At 39.6% G+C, this 16,741-nt stretch overlaps 1 protein-coding gene across 1 annotated transcript in view; it reads right to left on the bottom strand.

Annotated features, from left to right (window-relative positions):
* Positions 1–15,896, bottom strand: part of syngap1b (synaptic Ras GTPase activating protein 1b) — a 132,179-nt gene extending 116,283 nt beyond the window's left edge. The window contains exon 1 of the mRNA XM_067600700.1: positions 15,492–15,896. Coding sequence (XP_067456801.1) covers positions 15,492–15,513 — 22 coding nt within the window. The 5' untranslated portion in view covers positions 15,514–15,896. The remainder of the gene's footprint in view (positions 1–15,491) is intronic.
* Positions 15,897–16,741: the final 845 nt, after the last annotated feature.

The following is a 16,741-nucleotide window of genomic DNA, read 5'->3' as shown; positions in this document are numbered from 1 at the left end:
CTAAAAAAAAAAAAAAAAAAAAATCATTAGTCTGGATTCAACAGTTAACTAACCCCAAATCTAAATACTGTTAAAAACCTGACGAGAATAGAATTGCACTGATGACCTGATTTACAAAATCTTTTGCATCTCCTTTATAACACATTCTGCAACTAAAAATACGTGTGATTTATTTAACAGGTGCACCAGTCTGGAAGTTTAACCTGTACCTCTGTAGAAATCTCAGTAACAGCACACACAAATGGTGAACATACAAAAAGTGTTCAGTAGGGCTGCACTGGATTAGTTCGAAAGCAAAAAAATAACAGCTTGTTAAAAATAAAAAAAAAAGAGGGCAGAAATAAATGTCTAAATGGACACAAGATCTGACCTTCTAACCAAAATCTGACTACATTTTATAAACCTGAACAAAGTGCAGACAGAGTTGTGGCTGTGCAGGGAATTTGTTGGTAATTCCTTGAGAATTAAATTAATTTTACAAAGCTTTAAAAAATATATTTTACTTAATTATTATAATCATAGTGTGCTATACTCTTTTCAGTTTAATTATATATAACCTGAATCAGTGTTTTGAAATGCACTTCATCAATGATAAGTATTTTTATTACAACAAAAGTACATTTCGAATCTAGTCTGAACTGCACTTTGTAAGCTCTCCTTCACTCTGACAGTCTGCCTATAAGTCGGTCTGAATCTCTGATTACATAATTAGCTGCTGTCTTAGTAAATCAGACATAAAATCGACGCAGGCTTGTGAGCAAAAAAAAATTGAATGAAAGGAAAATCTGGCTCTAAGAACTTATCTTTTTTTGTTTGGCATAAAAATCTAATGTTACAACCCTGAATGTCGGTACAAACTATCACCTATCTGTTGCAGCTACAAACTATCACCTATCTGCTGCAGCTTCAGTATAAAAATATGAGTATTATCTTTCAGAAGCCCATTTCTATCAAACCCTCGTTTGTTTGGCAGCAGCGAGATGAAGAGACCATAGGACCAACATCGTTCGTTCCACCTGGCCCCTCTCTCAGCTGAGTGAGCAGCCAGCATTTCTTCACTGGCAGGATGCTTTAGATAAGAGCTGCACACTGTGTTCAGCATGCACCTCATAGACAGATAGTGTACATTGCATTAATTCTGCTAACATTTTGATCCCATGAGCTGAAACGTCGATGGACTTGATTTAATTCACCTATTGGGAGCATTCTGAATAAAGTGTGCCAGGACTTATTATTATGTGTGGACTGGCTTTCTGTGCTGAGTGCTTGCTGAGTGCTTTTTTTTTATCAATTTGACCAGCTTTCCACTGTTAAAATGGTAATAATGTCAATTCCGTAGTCTCTTGAAGATTCAAATACATTATTGTGAGATGTACATTGAACATGAATGGTGCTCAAGTCAGACGTGACTATAAACCCAAACTGGACATAAATATTATTTTTGTTAGACTGATTTCACTTAAATAATAAAGAACTGATGATCGCTTGTTTGTTGATTGTGAAGTGCAGTTGAAAGTGTGTTGCATCTCTCACCACACTCAGCATCACTGATGGTTGTGGCTCAGTTGCACCTGTAACCACACCCTACAGGGATGTCACAGTGTACCGACACACCCTGAAGTACACTTATACATCACTGCAGCAAGGTGAGATGTTAAACCACTGGAGGTCAGCAAAAACAAGATTTTTAGCTGCTGTTAAAATTGCTCTTTAAGGATGTTGGCCAGCCACTCCAGAGAGCTTTTATTTATTTTGATTTATCACCAAAAATCAAGGATATAGTTAAATTTTATTATTTTGTCAATATCAGCCAGCCATCATGGTAATTTTGTAGGCTATAAATCAAAGGATTCATCAAAGGTCATTTTGAGATCAGAGTTTCCTAACAAAAAAAAAAATGCATATATGGTTCTTTGAATATTTTGGATATGTTAAGACATTCATGGAGGAACCATCTGGGTTGTCCATTTAGGATCCTTCTGGTGTTCCCGCTTTCGTTGTAATCTGAAAAGACCCTAGAGGCACGTTTAAGGTGCAGCAGAGGTTGAGTGCACATCCACAACAAAAGGCATCCGTGTCTACTCAGACCTGGAGAACTTTAATGTCTTCTAAGACATTAACCAGACTGTTTAGACAGCTTCCACTCCAAAGTTCTTAGATATTCATGACTACATGGCATACCATCACTGTACTTTCACTCATTAACTACAGGGCCTTCAGACCCGTCGGAGTATGTTTTCTCGCACACATCTCCTAGCGGGGATAACACATTTGTTCATTCTTCACAGCTCACTTTTCAGCAAGTACATGGTGCATGAAGCACACACACACACACACACAGATGTAAACTATCAGGAGCCTCTTGCTGATGCTGAGCCTCAACCTCTTTAACCTATCTCCTCTGCTTCAGTTGACATCTACGCTCTGTCATGGTTGAAGATTATTTGTTGTAGCAGATGAAATTAATAAGGTTTAATGATTCATCTGTCTACTTCACGGAAAGAGCAGGTGTTCCCATTTTCTACACAAAATGAACATTCACTCACGTACACCCAGGGGAGTAGACACATGAGCACACATTGACAGGCGCACAATCAAAAAACTATATGAGATACTCTGACATTTACAAACACACAGATATTCAGGTAGACTCTCTCTCTCTCTCTTTCTGTCTCTCTCTCTCTCTCTCTCTCTCACACACACACACACACACACCTACCAATTACATGAATGGGTAAAGAGCAGCAGATCAGTTGCCAGAACACAATGTTGAGCTTAACAACAAATGCTGAAGCTGGAAAAAAAAAGAAGGTCCTCTGCAGCCACCTTCACATAAGTACTGTAATTCATGACCTTTCATTTTTAATTAGAGAAACAGTGTGAGGGTATTTGAATCATCTCAGGAAATATGAAATGCAAAAAGAGCCCCATGTTTGTTTCATCACACTCACAAATTATTTATTTCCGGTTGTTGCTCTCAGCAGCCTTTTTGTGTGCAGCCCCAGGATTAAGGAGTTTCTTGTATTTGTGTGTGTATCTGTGTATTTGTGTTCAGTTGATACCAGGTTAAAGTAGATAAAATACGGTTAAAAATCAATAAATTGATGTTAATACTCTTCCAATATCAGTTTATCATAATATGGCAAATCTGTTCGGCAAAATAAAAAATTGCTCCATAATATCAATTTGTACGACAGGGTGTGACACAATATTTGGGTTTCATCTTTTATTGCTTTTATCTTCAATAGTTTTTCATAGTCTATTATCCATTTTATTGCTTTTATTTATTTAGCTCATCATTTTTTCACATTTTAATGTTATATCTATATATTTTTATTAGTATCTTCATTACTGGACTATTTATTTATTTATTTATCACTCTGCAGTCATATTAGTTTGTCAGTCACTTGTAAAGCACTTTAAACTGCATTGACGTGTACTAAAGGTGCTATACAAATACAGTTTAATTGATTTGATAGATTGATATCATCTACTGTAGGGCTGTGACTAATGACTGTTTTTATTATTCATTATTGATTGAGTCCACCGTTTTCACAATTAATCAATTAATTGTTCGGTCAATAAAATGTAAGAAACGGGTGAAAATGACCGTCAGCATTTACAAGTTCCAAGATGACATCTTCATGTTGCTTCTTTTGTTTATTGCTTTCCTTTAGCTTAATAAAATTACTTAAATGGTTAATCAGTGATCCATATTATCATAATAATATACAACACAATTCATTTAAAGTTGATACACATTTCTTTAAAGTGAACTTGAATAAACTGTGAATAAAATAACTGTTAATTCAGCAATATATAGCATACAGGAGTGTGAGACATCAGTTACCCCTGGTTGTTGACTCATGTCACCGTGAACCCATTCACTCAGTCCCATTACTGTTACCGATGATGTCAGACACTATGAAGTTATGTCACCGCCAGCTCCCCGAGAGCTCACCTCAGGCTTCTCCAACCGTTTTGCTCTGCCGTTAATGTGAACGGACATATACCTCCAATGGAAGCACGATCGCCTTCGCTATAAACAAGACATAAGCAGCAGGCTCCCAGTGCGCGGCAGCCATTCCTGCCAGATGCCATCAGTTCATATCTTTACACCAAATTCATTGTACGTTAAGTAAATATATAACAGTGTCCCCTCCCTGGAGGGTCAGCTTATGACTAAAAGTTTTTCCGGTTCAAATCTGTGAGCCTGCTGGGAAAATTCTTGGTGAGTACCGTAAATAACAGATGTTCTCCTGTCCCTCCACAACAATCATCAAGGTGCCACTGGGCAAAGCAACTAAACCCGAGCAGTTCCAGCAGAGCTGCTCAGTAATCACCTGAGGAATGCCTGAATGTGTAACTATATGAATGAGAAGCAGGAGGTTGCTTAAAAGGAGCAGGCGGGGCACACTCAGCAAACTTTCCCTGGATAAATAAAGGTTTAAAAAATTCACTCATAAATTGCAAGATATAAACTATCGAGCCAAACCCCAGCATAATCAGGAACTCCATAAATGTATTCATTGGCTTACATTGTTTTGTGATTTCCTGCTTTCTTTTGCATTACAACAGAAATACAGTCCAAGAATGAGCATATGCTGGAAGATTACTGAATTTGTACAAAGTGCATGCTCTGTCTTTGGGGGACAGCTTGGCATTCAGTTTATGCAAGTCAGCTCTTCTTGTCTCCCTTCAGTGTATTAACTCCATCCTCCATTAACTCTTTCTTCTCGCCTCTGTGACTTTACTCAAGAGGTGAGGTGATGACATCACTTGAAAGATCAGACACAAACCCATTCCTCACAAACCAGTCAGATAATAGAGTCCTGTTATCATATCAGATGATTTTTTTTCACTGATTTTTTTTACTGATATATTCGGCTAGCTAAAGTGACAGTGGCCTGCAGACACTGCTGATGAAAACAGACAAGCGAACAAGAGCTAGACACAAACTGACATCCCGAGAATACTTTCTGTCTCAGATCAATGCAAACTTTTGTTTTTCATTCTTTATGGTGTCTGTGGTCAAAACCCAGAATCTCATACAGCCATATTTTGTCATAGTTCTTTCTGAAATTATTCCTTTTTAAATTCCCACAGGGCTACTACAGCCATAATTTTGCATAGTCTGATAAATGACTACCTTTATGTGTTTCTCCCAGACCTAAAAGTAAATTAATTAAACTTCACACGACAACACAGCTGTAGCAATGTTACACCAGCTGTAAAATGCTGACTGAACAATATGTTAGCGCTGCAGTACATCGTTTGGAAATTACCACCATTTGACACTGTACACCATCTATATTTTATTTATACCAGAATTATATTTTCCACCTTTATACTAGCAGATGTGCAAAATCTGCCACTTCAAGTATTCTTTGACCATCTTGAGTACAAACACATTATACCCTGTGAAAGAAAACAACCCATAGTAGCACACAGTTCTGTCATATGTTGATTTTCCATCCCATTGCCCATGTTACATAAAGCCAGGCTCCAGGACCTGGGGGTCATGATGTGGTGGCAAACTCCTCGGATTGTAACATCTGTAGGGCAACCTCTCACCCACAAATAATGTCAGCATGTGTCAGAGCTGAGAGCAGTTAGAACATTTCAGTAATGTGGTTTGCACATTCGCTGTATGTGCAAATGCTGCAAGAAAAAAAAAAAATGATCAGAGGAGCTCATTTTGATGTAACTTCAGACCTCTTGCAAAAGAGGTGCAGGAGGTGCTGCATTTCTATCTGTGAGAGAATCACTTCTGGCCATAAAAATAGCAATTTTAACAGCTCAGAACATTCTCCTCCAGATTATAAAAATCATTACTTTTGCCAAAAATGGCCTCTTTCACGCAGAGCTCTTTGGGATGATAATGTTTGTTTTCTTCTGTTCTTAAATGGCACTCGTACATATTTGATGGTCTTGAGTTGGGGCTTGCAACTTCCAAATTTAAACGTGAGAGTGAAGTGAGAACACAAAATTAAAAGTGTGGTTTTGGCATCCTGCAAGCTCTTCTCATCACCATCCATTCCTACCTGTTTGACAGCGCTGTTAATCAAAAGCAACAGAGTCTTTTTTATTCTGTTGTTCAGTACCATCCAGGAAAACTCACCACTACACAAGACATCAAATATTAAAATTAACATTTCTTCCTTGCACACAAAATTGGAATTATTTCACAAAAATAATGTCATTACAAACACCCCTCATTCTGATAATTAATACCTTCAAATAATGGCACATCTCTCCAATGCAGTAACATGCCTGGATGTGGTCTGATACAGTAGAAAAATACTCAAATTGTGTGTGTGGGACTGTGTGAAAAGGAGGCTAAATTTATCATCAGCTGTTGAGTGAGCCTGCTAACCTTCATGAGGTCCTTTGAGTGGAGGTAAAACACTACTACACAAATATTACACACAATCACATGAATACACACACACACAGACACAAACACACAGGCACACACATGGGCATGCACACAAATATAGTGAACACAACCGGTTTTGTGAAACTCACATAACAAATTGGTCTAATCTACATCTGAAATCGAGGTACAACCTACATAATCTTTGAGAAAAAAACTCATCTGGTTGTAAAACCTTTCAAATGGTAATACAGTGCTTTGAAATGTTGGGGTCTGCACAACATAAGCATAAAAAGAGTTTCATACCCAAATCAGATATCCAACAAGCTGGACAAAATGACATCTCAGTTAGAAAATGATTAATGATGAAAATAAATCAAAGTATGTTACTTTATAAAGGACGGGGAGTCACTGAAGTTCGTGTTTGACACATAATAGTTACTCTCTGTTCATGTTGATGATATTTAAATAGTCATGTCTTTCTTTTACCAAAGAAAAAACAAGTATAGCATTAATTTGTCTCATTTAGCAATCACGCCACTTTTCAATAATTATACTGGATATCAGAGGGAAACAACTTAATCGCTGTAGAATACGGCTACAAATAAAGCTAAAATATGCAGCTTTGCCTTTACAGAGCAGCCGTACTGTTGGTGACCCCTTCTTCCTATCAGTGCTCTCACCCCAACACTTTTCAGTTATTTTATTGACCTGAATGTACTATAAAAGTGAATCTAGTCTAATGCTGAAGCAACTGGCATCCATAAAGCTGCAATGATGATGAAGAGAAGCAGTTAGTTTACATTTTTTTATCAGGTGCACCTTTAGCTTTGCTGCACTTTGTTTATCGCATGCACAGATTACTGCTGGCTGCCTCTTATAACACACACTGACATGGTTTACTGGTCTTTAAAGTCAATTTCAGGCAAAGGACTTTAGCATGGACGCTGATAATCTCAAAAATCCACATAATGGTTTTTTATTTCTTCACTGGATATTTTAATGCAAATAAAGATGCATCAGGTTAATCATTTATTCATTCCATTTCTCTTCCCACCTAATCCTTTTCTGGCATACCTGGGGCTACAGCCTATCCCAGCATGCACTGGGCGGATGGCAGGACACTGGGCAGGTCGCCAGTCCTTCACAGGTTGAACACAGATAGGCAGACATCCACTCACACTCACATTCATACCTACAGGCAATTTGGAGTCTCCATCCTGCCTGACTTGCACATCTTTGCAATGTGGGAGGAAACCACAGAAAACCCACACAAACGTGCAAACTCTGCACAGGAAGAGCCAGGGATCAAACCTGGGTCTTCTTGCTGTGAGGCGATAGTGTAAACCACTAAACTACCAAACCTGTTGTGGTTCTTTCCATGACCACATCAAATGCTGTGGAATACTGTTTTTGGAAATGAGTAGACCTTTACAGTCACCACTTAAATTTATGGATGTGTTGGCTCAGGACAGACTTGGATGCAGAAAATGCACATAGTAACTCTGTAAAAGTAATTCTGTGCGGTGAATAAAGCTGCAACTAACAGATTTTTATCAATTTTCTTTTTTCTTAATTAATCGTTTAATAAAAAAAAGTGAAATAGTGAAAAATCCCCTCCACAATATCCAAGAACCCAAGGTGACATCTTCAAAAGTCCAATGTCCAATGTGTTGGATAATCTAAAATCCAAATTTACCAAACCTCAATTTACAATGGATTAAAAGAGAAGCAGCAAAGCCTCACATTGAAGAGACTTATTTGGCATTTTTGCTTAAAAGATGGCATATTCATCAATTTATTATCAAAATCATTGCAGATTTTAATGATTTTGTCTCACTCGACCAATCGATTAATTGTCTAATTGAACTCCCTGTTGTGTGCACTCTCAAGTATGAATTTTGTCTTGCGAGCCATACAGATCTACAGCATCTCACAAGAAGTTGAAACTAAACAGGAACTGCTAGCACACACAACAGTGACATTTCCTGAAAATGGCAATCCCTTTATTTTCAAGTTATTCTCAGATATATTTGACAGTTTTGTCATGGAAATGCTTTCATTCTAACATCCTGTGTAATTATTGAGTACAAATAAAATATTCATTGATATTTTACCAGTCACACCACAATTTTTACGTGTTGCCATGGCAGTGTGCCCAAAATTGCCTCTTCTCTAAAAAAAAAATACTGTAATTTTAGAACAGAGCTCTTCACATTGATGTATTTGATTACAAAAAATGAAAATGTTGCAGAGAGCTGATAACTTTAATTGTGTTTTTACAACATGATGTATGAAATTATTTACTTGCCGTAACATGAGCAAATACAAAAATGTCCTAATTTGAGGCATAAAATGTACTGTTCCATGGACATGCCCATTGTTGATGGTCATATGTTTCACACTTATTCCAGAGTTGAATGGAGGCTTGGTTCAATTGAGCTGGTACAATAATTTCCATGAACTGATATGGCTGTTTCTCTCAGTTCAGCGGAGAGAAGCAGCATCTCAGCATCAGACACACAACCAAACATGCATTGTAAAAACACAAAAATACAAAATTCAGAAAAGTATATACAGACAAACACACACACACAAACACGATGAGGTAAAAATAGAAAAATGTCTGAAAGGAATTGCTCTACAGGTGCCTGATTAAACACCCCAAAAGTGCAGTATAGTCTTGTTCAGTGTGGTGTAGCATGCTGAATACTAGACTGAGCAGAAAGCACTCAATTCCTCATTCAGAGATTGATAGCCTGACACTGATGTTTAATCCAGCTTCAGGCTTCAGTGCACAGAGATGTTTTTTTTTCTATTAATTTCAGAGGCCATTATTTTACAGCCTGTGGTAGCAGCCTTTATTTTACTGGCCCTCGAGCTACTAGGAGAAGCATGAGCATGCATGTCAAAGGAAATGACCGCCCCGTGTACTGTACATATTAATTATGCACTATGTTATTGATATGGGCTTTGTCAGTTGTGTATTGCTGTATATATTCCACTGAAGTAAGTTACCTTAATTACATTACTTATTACTTAGCAAAAAGCACACTCTGTGAAATCATTTCACTTTGAAAACTTTCATGTGAGAAATTGGTGATTAATCTGCTGATTATTTTCTCAATTAATCACTTAGTCTATGAAATGTTTAAAAAAAAATGTCGTTCACAATGGAATTCACATTCAGAAGCCCTGAGGTTGCTATATGATTGCTCAGTGCCGGTTCTTGCCACATGTTGACTGACCTCGTCGGAAATCAAATGCGTTTATAGTTGTTCCGAACGGCCGCACTCAAAGGCGGAGAAAAGCCAACCGTCACAGAGAGGGGAGGTGGACTGTGGACGCGCAATATCATTTAAATACGGGAATAATGGTGCATTTTTTCAGACAGCGTCTCCTGGAAGCGTCGCCTTTCAGGTGTCATAAATACTTGCGTCAAGAATGAAAAAGGAGAGCAAGAGGGAGAAGGTCAAACCCTGGCTCCTTTCTCACCTCCACACTGCCAGCCAATCACTGTGGGGGGTGAAAGTCAGCTTGTCCGTTTCAGAAAGTTACAAGAATAGCCGCGCACAGCTCCCCCTTATCTGTCGTTGAAATGGTGCGGGGGGAAGAAGTTTAATGGGCATTTCCAGTGTCCAACAAGCATGTCTGAAGGAGTATACAACCACCTTTACAGTCCAAATTTCAGTCAAATTACATTCACTGTCATATGGTATGATGAAGAAAAACAGCAAATTGTCACATATGAGAAGCCGGAACCAAAAGATATTGGGCATTTTGCTTGAAAAATGACAGAAAGAATGAATCAATTATTAAAATAGTTACCAATTAATTTTCTGTCTATCGACAAATCCATTAGCTAATCGTTGTAGCTCTGAATTGGTTTAAGTGAAAATGTGGGCAATACAAATGTAGAAAAAAAGAGACTCAAAAGCTCAAAATCTTACAATTAAATCATTTGAAAAGGAAACTGCAGGTATAATCTTAAGTAAACCTCAACGTATATGAAGGACTTAATAAGATCCCTTCACGCCATAAATTCATCTTTAAACAAATATTCCTTCCATTGGTCACCCCATGACTCATACTACTGACATATGTACAGTAACTTCTCACACTGCCTAGGGTATTTGGCTAAATTCACAGTTCTGAATCACAGGCATCCATGGGATTGGATGACATCATGCCTGCAAACCTTATGAGCCAACCATTTCCAGAGGGAGATCATTATCCCAGATTGGCAGAACTCTGATTGGCTCAGGAGAGAGGAGGCAGCTCATCCTGACCTTTTTGCTGTGAGTGAATCCTGACAAGATCAATCAAAAGCCGAGGTATTCTCGCCACACAAACCCATTGAGTCATTCTACTCTGGCTTTGCAGTAGAATTGAATTACCCACCCACCCAAAGTGTAGCTGAATCTAAAAAGCCACTCCTCCCAGCGACTCGGTTCAGCAGCCCCCGTGTAGATTCCCCCAGTATCACTAAAGCACTGAAAGCTCTTAGAGGAAAAGGGTCTGGGCATTCTTTACTAAAGCTAGTTTAGTGTTGGGTGACAGATAGGAAAAATGAGAAAAGAGGATCAGCGGAAGACTTAATCTATTGATACTGAACAAAAAGACAGAGAGAGTGACGACACATCTGGACTGAAGGCTAATTTATTCTTTGCCAAAAATAAACCATGTGGAGCCATCCACATATACTCCACGAAGTAAGAAATTCTTGCCTTTGCAAGACCATAAAATCTGCCTGCCTCACACAATATGCAGATGACGTAATATATTTTTGGGTCCCAGAATACAAAAGGTCCCAAAGGTGATCGAAGATACACCTCCCATAAAATGTCACATCATGTGCAGATCTGACTTATGGCACCAGTACTTCCACTTGGTTGATTATCAATGGGTCTACATGGTCACAGTCCCTATTTTATGCTGCTGAGGTCTGCTATTGATTGACCCCCAGAGTATCAAAGACCCTGAAGTGTCTGCCAGATAATACGCATTTAAACAAGTTTAGTAAGCGACTGCACTACTCTGTGTGCTAATTGATTAGATCTCTGTACACGCTGATGAATATGTAAAATATTATGTGACTGCATTCAAATGACGACCTGTTGAACTATGATTGACTTCTTACCTGCGGGCCAGAATAATGACATGAATGATATTTCCTCAATATCTTGACATCATTGCCTCCCTTTGACTGGAAAGCTTTGGGGATACTTGAAAAAGCTGAAGGCACAGTCTGGGTTGACATTTAAAAGTGCTGACTTCCCACATCTAGAGGGGATTCGGCCAGCAAATTTAAAACGTCCCTGAACTTGGACAGGGGGTTCTTTGATTCGTGAAACATCAGATCTCTAAAGATCTGTCAACACCAACCGAGAAGCTCTCCAGCTGGAGAATTCAGCCCTACATGTGTGATTAAAAGCAAATCACTTCTCCTGAATGCTCATCACTGGTCGACTCTGCCGCTAATTCGAAACAACACTTGAAAAAGCCGCCGCAAATGCATCTCCAACACACTCAGCGCCCCACTGGAGAATGAATGGGCTCTCTCTTTTGACAGATCATCTAGTGCACAGGGCTAGATGAATCTCGCGCATACAGTACAGTAATAGCCTAACAGATGATGGTTCTTGGCACAGCCTGAGTAGTGGAGGGGTGTAAGACAGTCCCTTATGTCACATGGGAGAAAGAGAGGGAAAGAGAAGGAGGGAGAGGAGGAGTGCTGCAGTGCATTGGTGGTGTGCTGTCTCTTTAACTATGGCCATGCTTGACAGGAGCTGCTGTATCAAACTACTGTAAAATCGACAAGGCCAGGGATAGCTCAGCCAGCCGGCTGCTTGCCTCCATAGTGTCCATCTGTACTCATGGATACTGCCATTGTAGGAGAGGGAAAACAGGGAGAAAGAGGAGACGGTGAGGGGGTAGAAGAGCATGTGTGTGTGTAGTATACGTGTGTGTGTGGGTGGGTGGTTCAACATGAGGGGGGGTCGACCACAGTGGAGGAGAGAGCAAGAGAAAGAAGGAGAAAAGAGATAGACTGAAAGGAGGTGTGAGTTTAAGAGAGCGAATGAGGGAGGAAAAAGATTTAGCCAAGATAGGAAGGCCCATCTCTGCTGCTGCTGTTGCTGCTGCCTGCCTCCCACTAACTGCCTGTTCATGTGAGCCAGTACTTGGCATGACTGCAAATGGCTTGCCTGGTACATTAGCTTAACACACTCGTCAACGTGGGCTCCAATACATCTGCAAGATCGTTTAAGGGTCCCCCCCCCCCCAATCCCGTTATGTAGATCTATATCTCATCACAAATCAATGTCACACTAATATCAGCCGTCTTACCACATATTTTATCTCTAGATGTTGAGTCACTGTGCAGCAATAAATATCACACAGTGTTACATAATCACTTTGAGTAACCATGGAGCTTCTAATGTATAGGTAGACAGAGGAGATGGAAAGAGTATATCTCAGAGTGCACTGAGCTGGTTGGCCAAAAACATAAAAGGGTCTTTAACTAATGGTTATTTTCATTATTGATTATTTTTCATATTAATTATTTGGTCGATAAAATAACAGTAAAGAGTGAAAAGTGCACATCAAAATTTCTGAAAGCCTAGGTGTTGTCTTGAGATTGCTTATTTTGCCCAACGAACAATGTTAAACTAAAAGATATTCAATTAACAATGATATAAAACAGAGAAAAGCAGAACTGCTACAACTTGATAAATGATTTTCCTCAATTTATACATTTTCTGTTAAGTGACACCAATAGCAATAGGTTTGGTACTGATACATATTAATGCATTTTGCTTATCTGATTTTAAACATGTACATATATAAATAGCTGGGGACTTTTGGAAATTCTGATATAAATAAGAATATACAATACATAATGCAAGAAAATACACAAGTATATGAGTAAAATCTCCATTTAGGGTATAATTTTTTATAAAACTGCTGCATAAGGTAGTTAAAACTGTATAACCTCACCACATGTTAGTGTATTTTAATACTGATACGCCTCACAATCCAGCTACGGCTAAACCTTCAGCAGTTGTACCAAATTGGATAAGACTAAACACTGCTTAGCTCTGAAAACAATGTCTAAAATGAAACGCCACTGTATGATCACAGAAAAGGAGTACTCAGTGCCATCGCTGGCAGGTTGGAAGGTGCAGCACTGTGCTCACAATTTCCTGGCAATGATTCCCAGAGTAGGCTTGCACACACACACACACACACACACACACACACACACACACACACACATACACACACACACAAACACAGTGGTAAAGCATCTCACCATCATTATGCAACCAACTTCTACAGCTACACTTGCACAAGAGGGCATTTTGGTCATTATCTGCTTTGCTCAGAGGTGATAAAAAAAAAAAAAAAAAAAAAAAAAAACAGATTGAAAAGGAGCCGAGCACGATGCCACAGTTAAATTTGGTCTTTCTTTTCATGTGCAGCTCAGATGATGACTCCGGGGTCATGGTGAAGTCCAAGAGCTGAGAGTTGAGTTTTTCAGGTCGAGATTAGTCTCCATTTTGGAGGCATACATATTGTTCTACAAGGGCTTACAGGTCTGTGAGTGTGTGCTTGTAGCCACACATACACCATCCCTCTTTCTCACCCTAGCAGTCACATGCAGCACACCTCCACTCTCTCCTGAACCCACACACTGGCTACACACACCGCTCTCCTTATCTCTCTGTTCATACATCTACTCACACACATCCAGTTCCTCCCCATCCCCAAATTTTTTACGTCTACCCTCCCCTGATAACAGATACTCACACAAACCACGACACCCTCAAATCCTTCACGATGCCTCCAAACTTTGCGCTGGGCGTTTCATCTCACTCTGTCTCACTCCGGTCTGACTCCGGCCATCATGTTTGAGGACCTCGCTTTTTTTTTTTTTTTTTTCCAAATTAGACCCTCAAATCAAACACACACACACACACACACACACACACACACACACAAACACATACACGCACACACATTGCAAATTGAACGTTTCGACTGGATAGATGTGAGGCAGCTCACTGCAGCACGCCTGCTCACATATAGCATTAGTCACAGTTGCAGTGCAATGATACCAAGGGAAATCTGCCTTTCCCGTACACTGAAGCGCCTTTCACCCACTCACACTCGAGTATGGGGGGAATAAAAGACCAGCAAGAATGAAGTAGCCTCTCATTCTGGTCATCTACATATTTTAGTGGGCCAAAGTTTTTGCATACAGGAGGCAGGATACAGTCCATTCAAGCTATTGACAGAATCCCAAACATATTTCATAAGATACTACACCACAGAAAACGTCTCTGTCAGGAAAAAGTCCCTGAAGGAGTATTTCATGAATAGCATAGGCTATAAAAATATAATTGAATATTAAAAGGACACTCTAAACTCCCTATACTACGCTGAGAGTGGCTATAATACTATTATAGGCATATTACACCAACAAATATAGTAAAACCATATAAGGGCAGTATAAACTCCATAATATATGAGCAGCAGAGATAACACATCAAACAACTACTATCTTGTAGCTGTAAACTCCTTGTGAGTACTATATGTACTCTATGACACCACAGGATTATTATAAGAATATTTTAGGAATATTATGACGTTTTCCAACAGGGCTGTGCAGCTGCTCTCAAACGCAGGAATACACTTGCAGGAGTAGACTGTTACACCAGTACACATGCATACCTTATTACGATACTATAATTGCCGCATGCACAGGTCGATACGGACACACGCTGAGCCGGATGGATCCGTGTGTGTTTTGTGCTTGCATTGCTCGTGTGCGTGTGTGGGCATCTATCTAGAAGGCACTCTAGGGCTATCTCTATGCACCTGTCGGCTATGGTGCTTTTAGATATGCCTATTGCATATGATAGTGCCTGAGAGATAGAGAGAGAGAGAGACTGACAGAGAGAGAGAGAGAGAGAGACTGAGAGAGAGAGACTGAGAGAGAGAGCGAGAGAGAGAGAGAGAGAGAGAGAGGATGGTGAGGAACGGGGGAAGAGGACAGAAAAGAAACATGCAGTCGATGACAGAAAAATATGAAATATCTGCTCTGTCTTACCTTGAAAGGGAACATAGGACATGTTCCAACGGCATTGAACGTAGGCTTTGCGTCTCGGCGGTCTCTCGGCGCTCAGAAGTAACGAGGAACCAAATAAGAAATTAATCTAAAACATTAAAAAATAAAAAAAAAATAAAAACACGCGACACACTGCTATTCACAGCTGGAGCCGAGGAAGAGGCCAATATTCCGCTGATATAAAAACTGGCATCATAATCCACGACCGCTTATAAAGCGCCCGGTTCCCGGTGCATAAAAAAATACAGGATGCAGAAATGTGAGTGTGTGTGTGTTTGTGTGTGAGTGTGTGAGTGTGTGTGTGAGTGTATGCGTGCGTGTATGTGTGTGTGTTTATTTGCACGCTGCTGTTGAGGTGTGAGGGTGAAACACGAGTGAGTGTGTGTGAGTGAGTGAGTAAGAGAGAGAGAGAGAGAGAGAGAGAGAGAGAGAGAGAGAGAGAGAGAGAGAGAGAAGGGGGTGGAGGACTGAGCACGCGCGCGCATGTGTGTGTGTGTGTGTGTGTGTGTGTGTGTGTGTGTGGGCGCGCACATTTCCCAATAGCCTATCTATAACCTACCTTTAGTCTATGTATTTTACATTTTGCGCTTGCCTCTTGGAGAAAAAAAATATTATAATAATATTGCAGTGAGTGTAAATTCACTGTATTGCTTCAGGCTACAGTGTGTGTGTGAGTGTGTGTGAGTGTGTGTGTGTGTGTTATGTGTGTATGTAATAATGCCCCAAAGGTAGCTTATGACTTTTACATATCGTAATTTACTCATTATAGTGAAAAAAGCTTTTATAGCTTACATTGCTTCTCATTTTAATGCAAACTACTAATTAAAATACAGAATTTCTTACATTAAGTCTCAGGTTAACACAGACAGACTGTATGTATCCGTGGCAACAGTGTACTGTGTTTTAATTACTACAGGTGATTAGGCCTACAGGTTAGTTTCCATATGTAATACCTGGTGTTTTGGTTCTTAAAACTCTTTTACTTGCAGACCTGTTGAAAACAAAGCTTATTATTAGCTTCTTTTACAGTAGCTACCGGGCAGGTGACAATAAATACTGACATTAAAGTTGGACTCAATCACTACAAGTACCATGATGCACTTTGGTCCCCAGCAGATGTCTAAAAAGGATGCGATGCTGGATGTCGGCACATGACCAAACACAGGAACTGCATCAAAGAAGAGAAGCTGTGGAGCCAAAATGGCGCCATTAACTGGCGAATGCTGCGTTTC

The sequence above is a fragment of the Thunnus thynnus genome, chromosome 10 (genome assembly GCF_963924715.1).
Source record: "Thunnus thynnus chromosome 10, fThuThy2.1, whole genome shotgun sequence".
Lineage (NCBI taxonomy): Eukaryota > Metazoa > Chordata > Actinopteri > Scombriformes > Scombridae > Thunnus > Thunnus thynnus.
The sequence above is the reverse complement of the archived record's forward strand: the minus strand, read 5'-3'. Positions and strand labels throughout refer to the sequence as shown.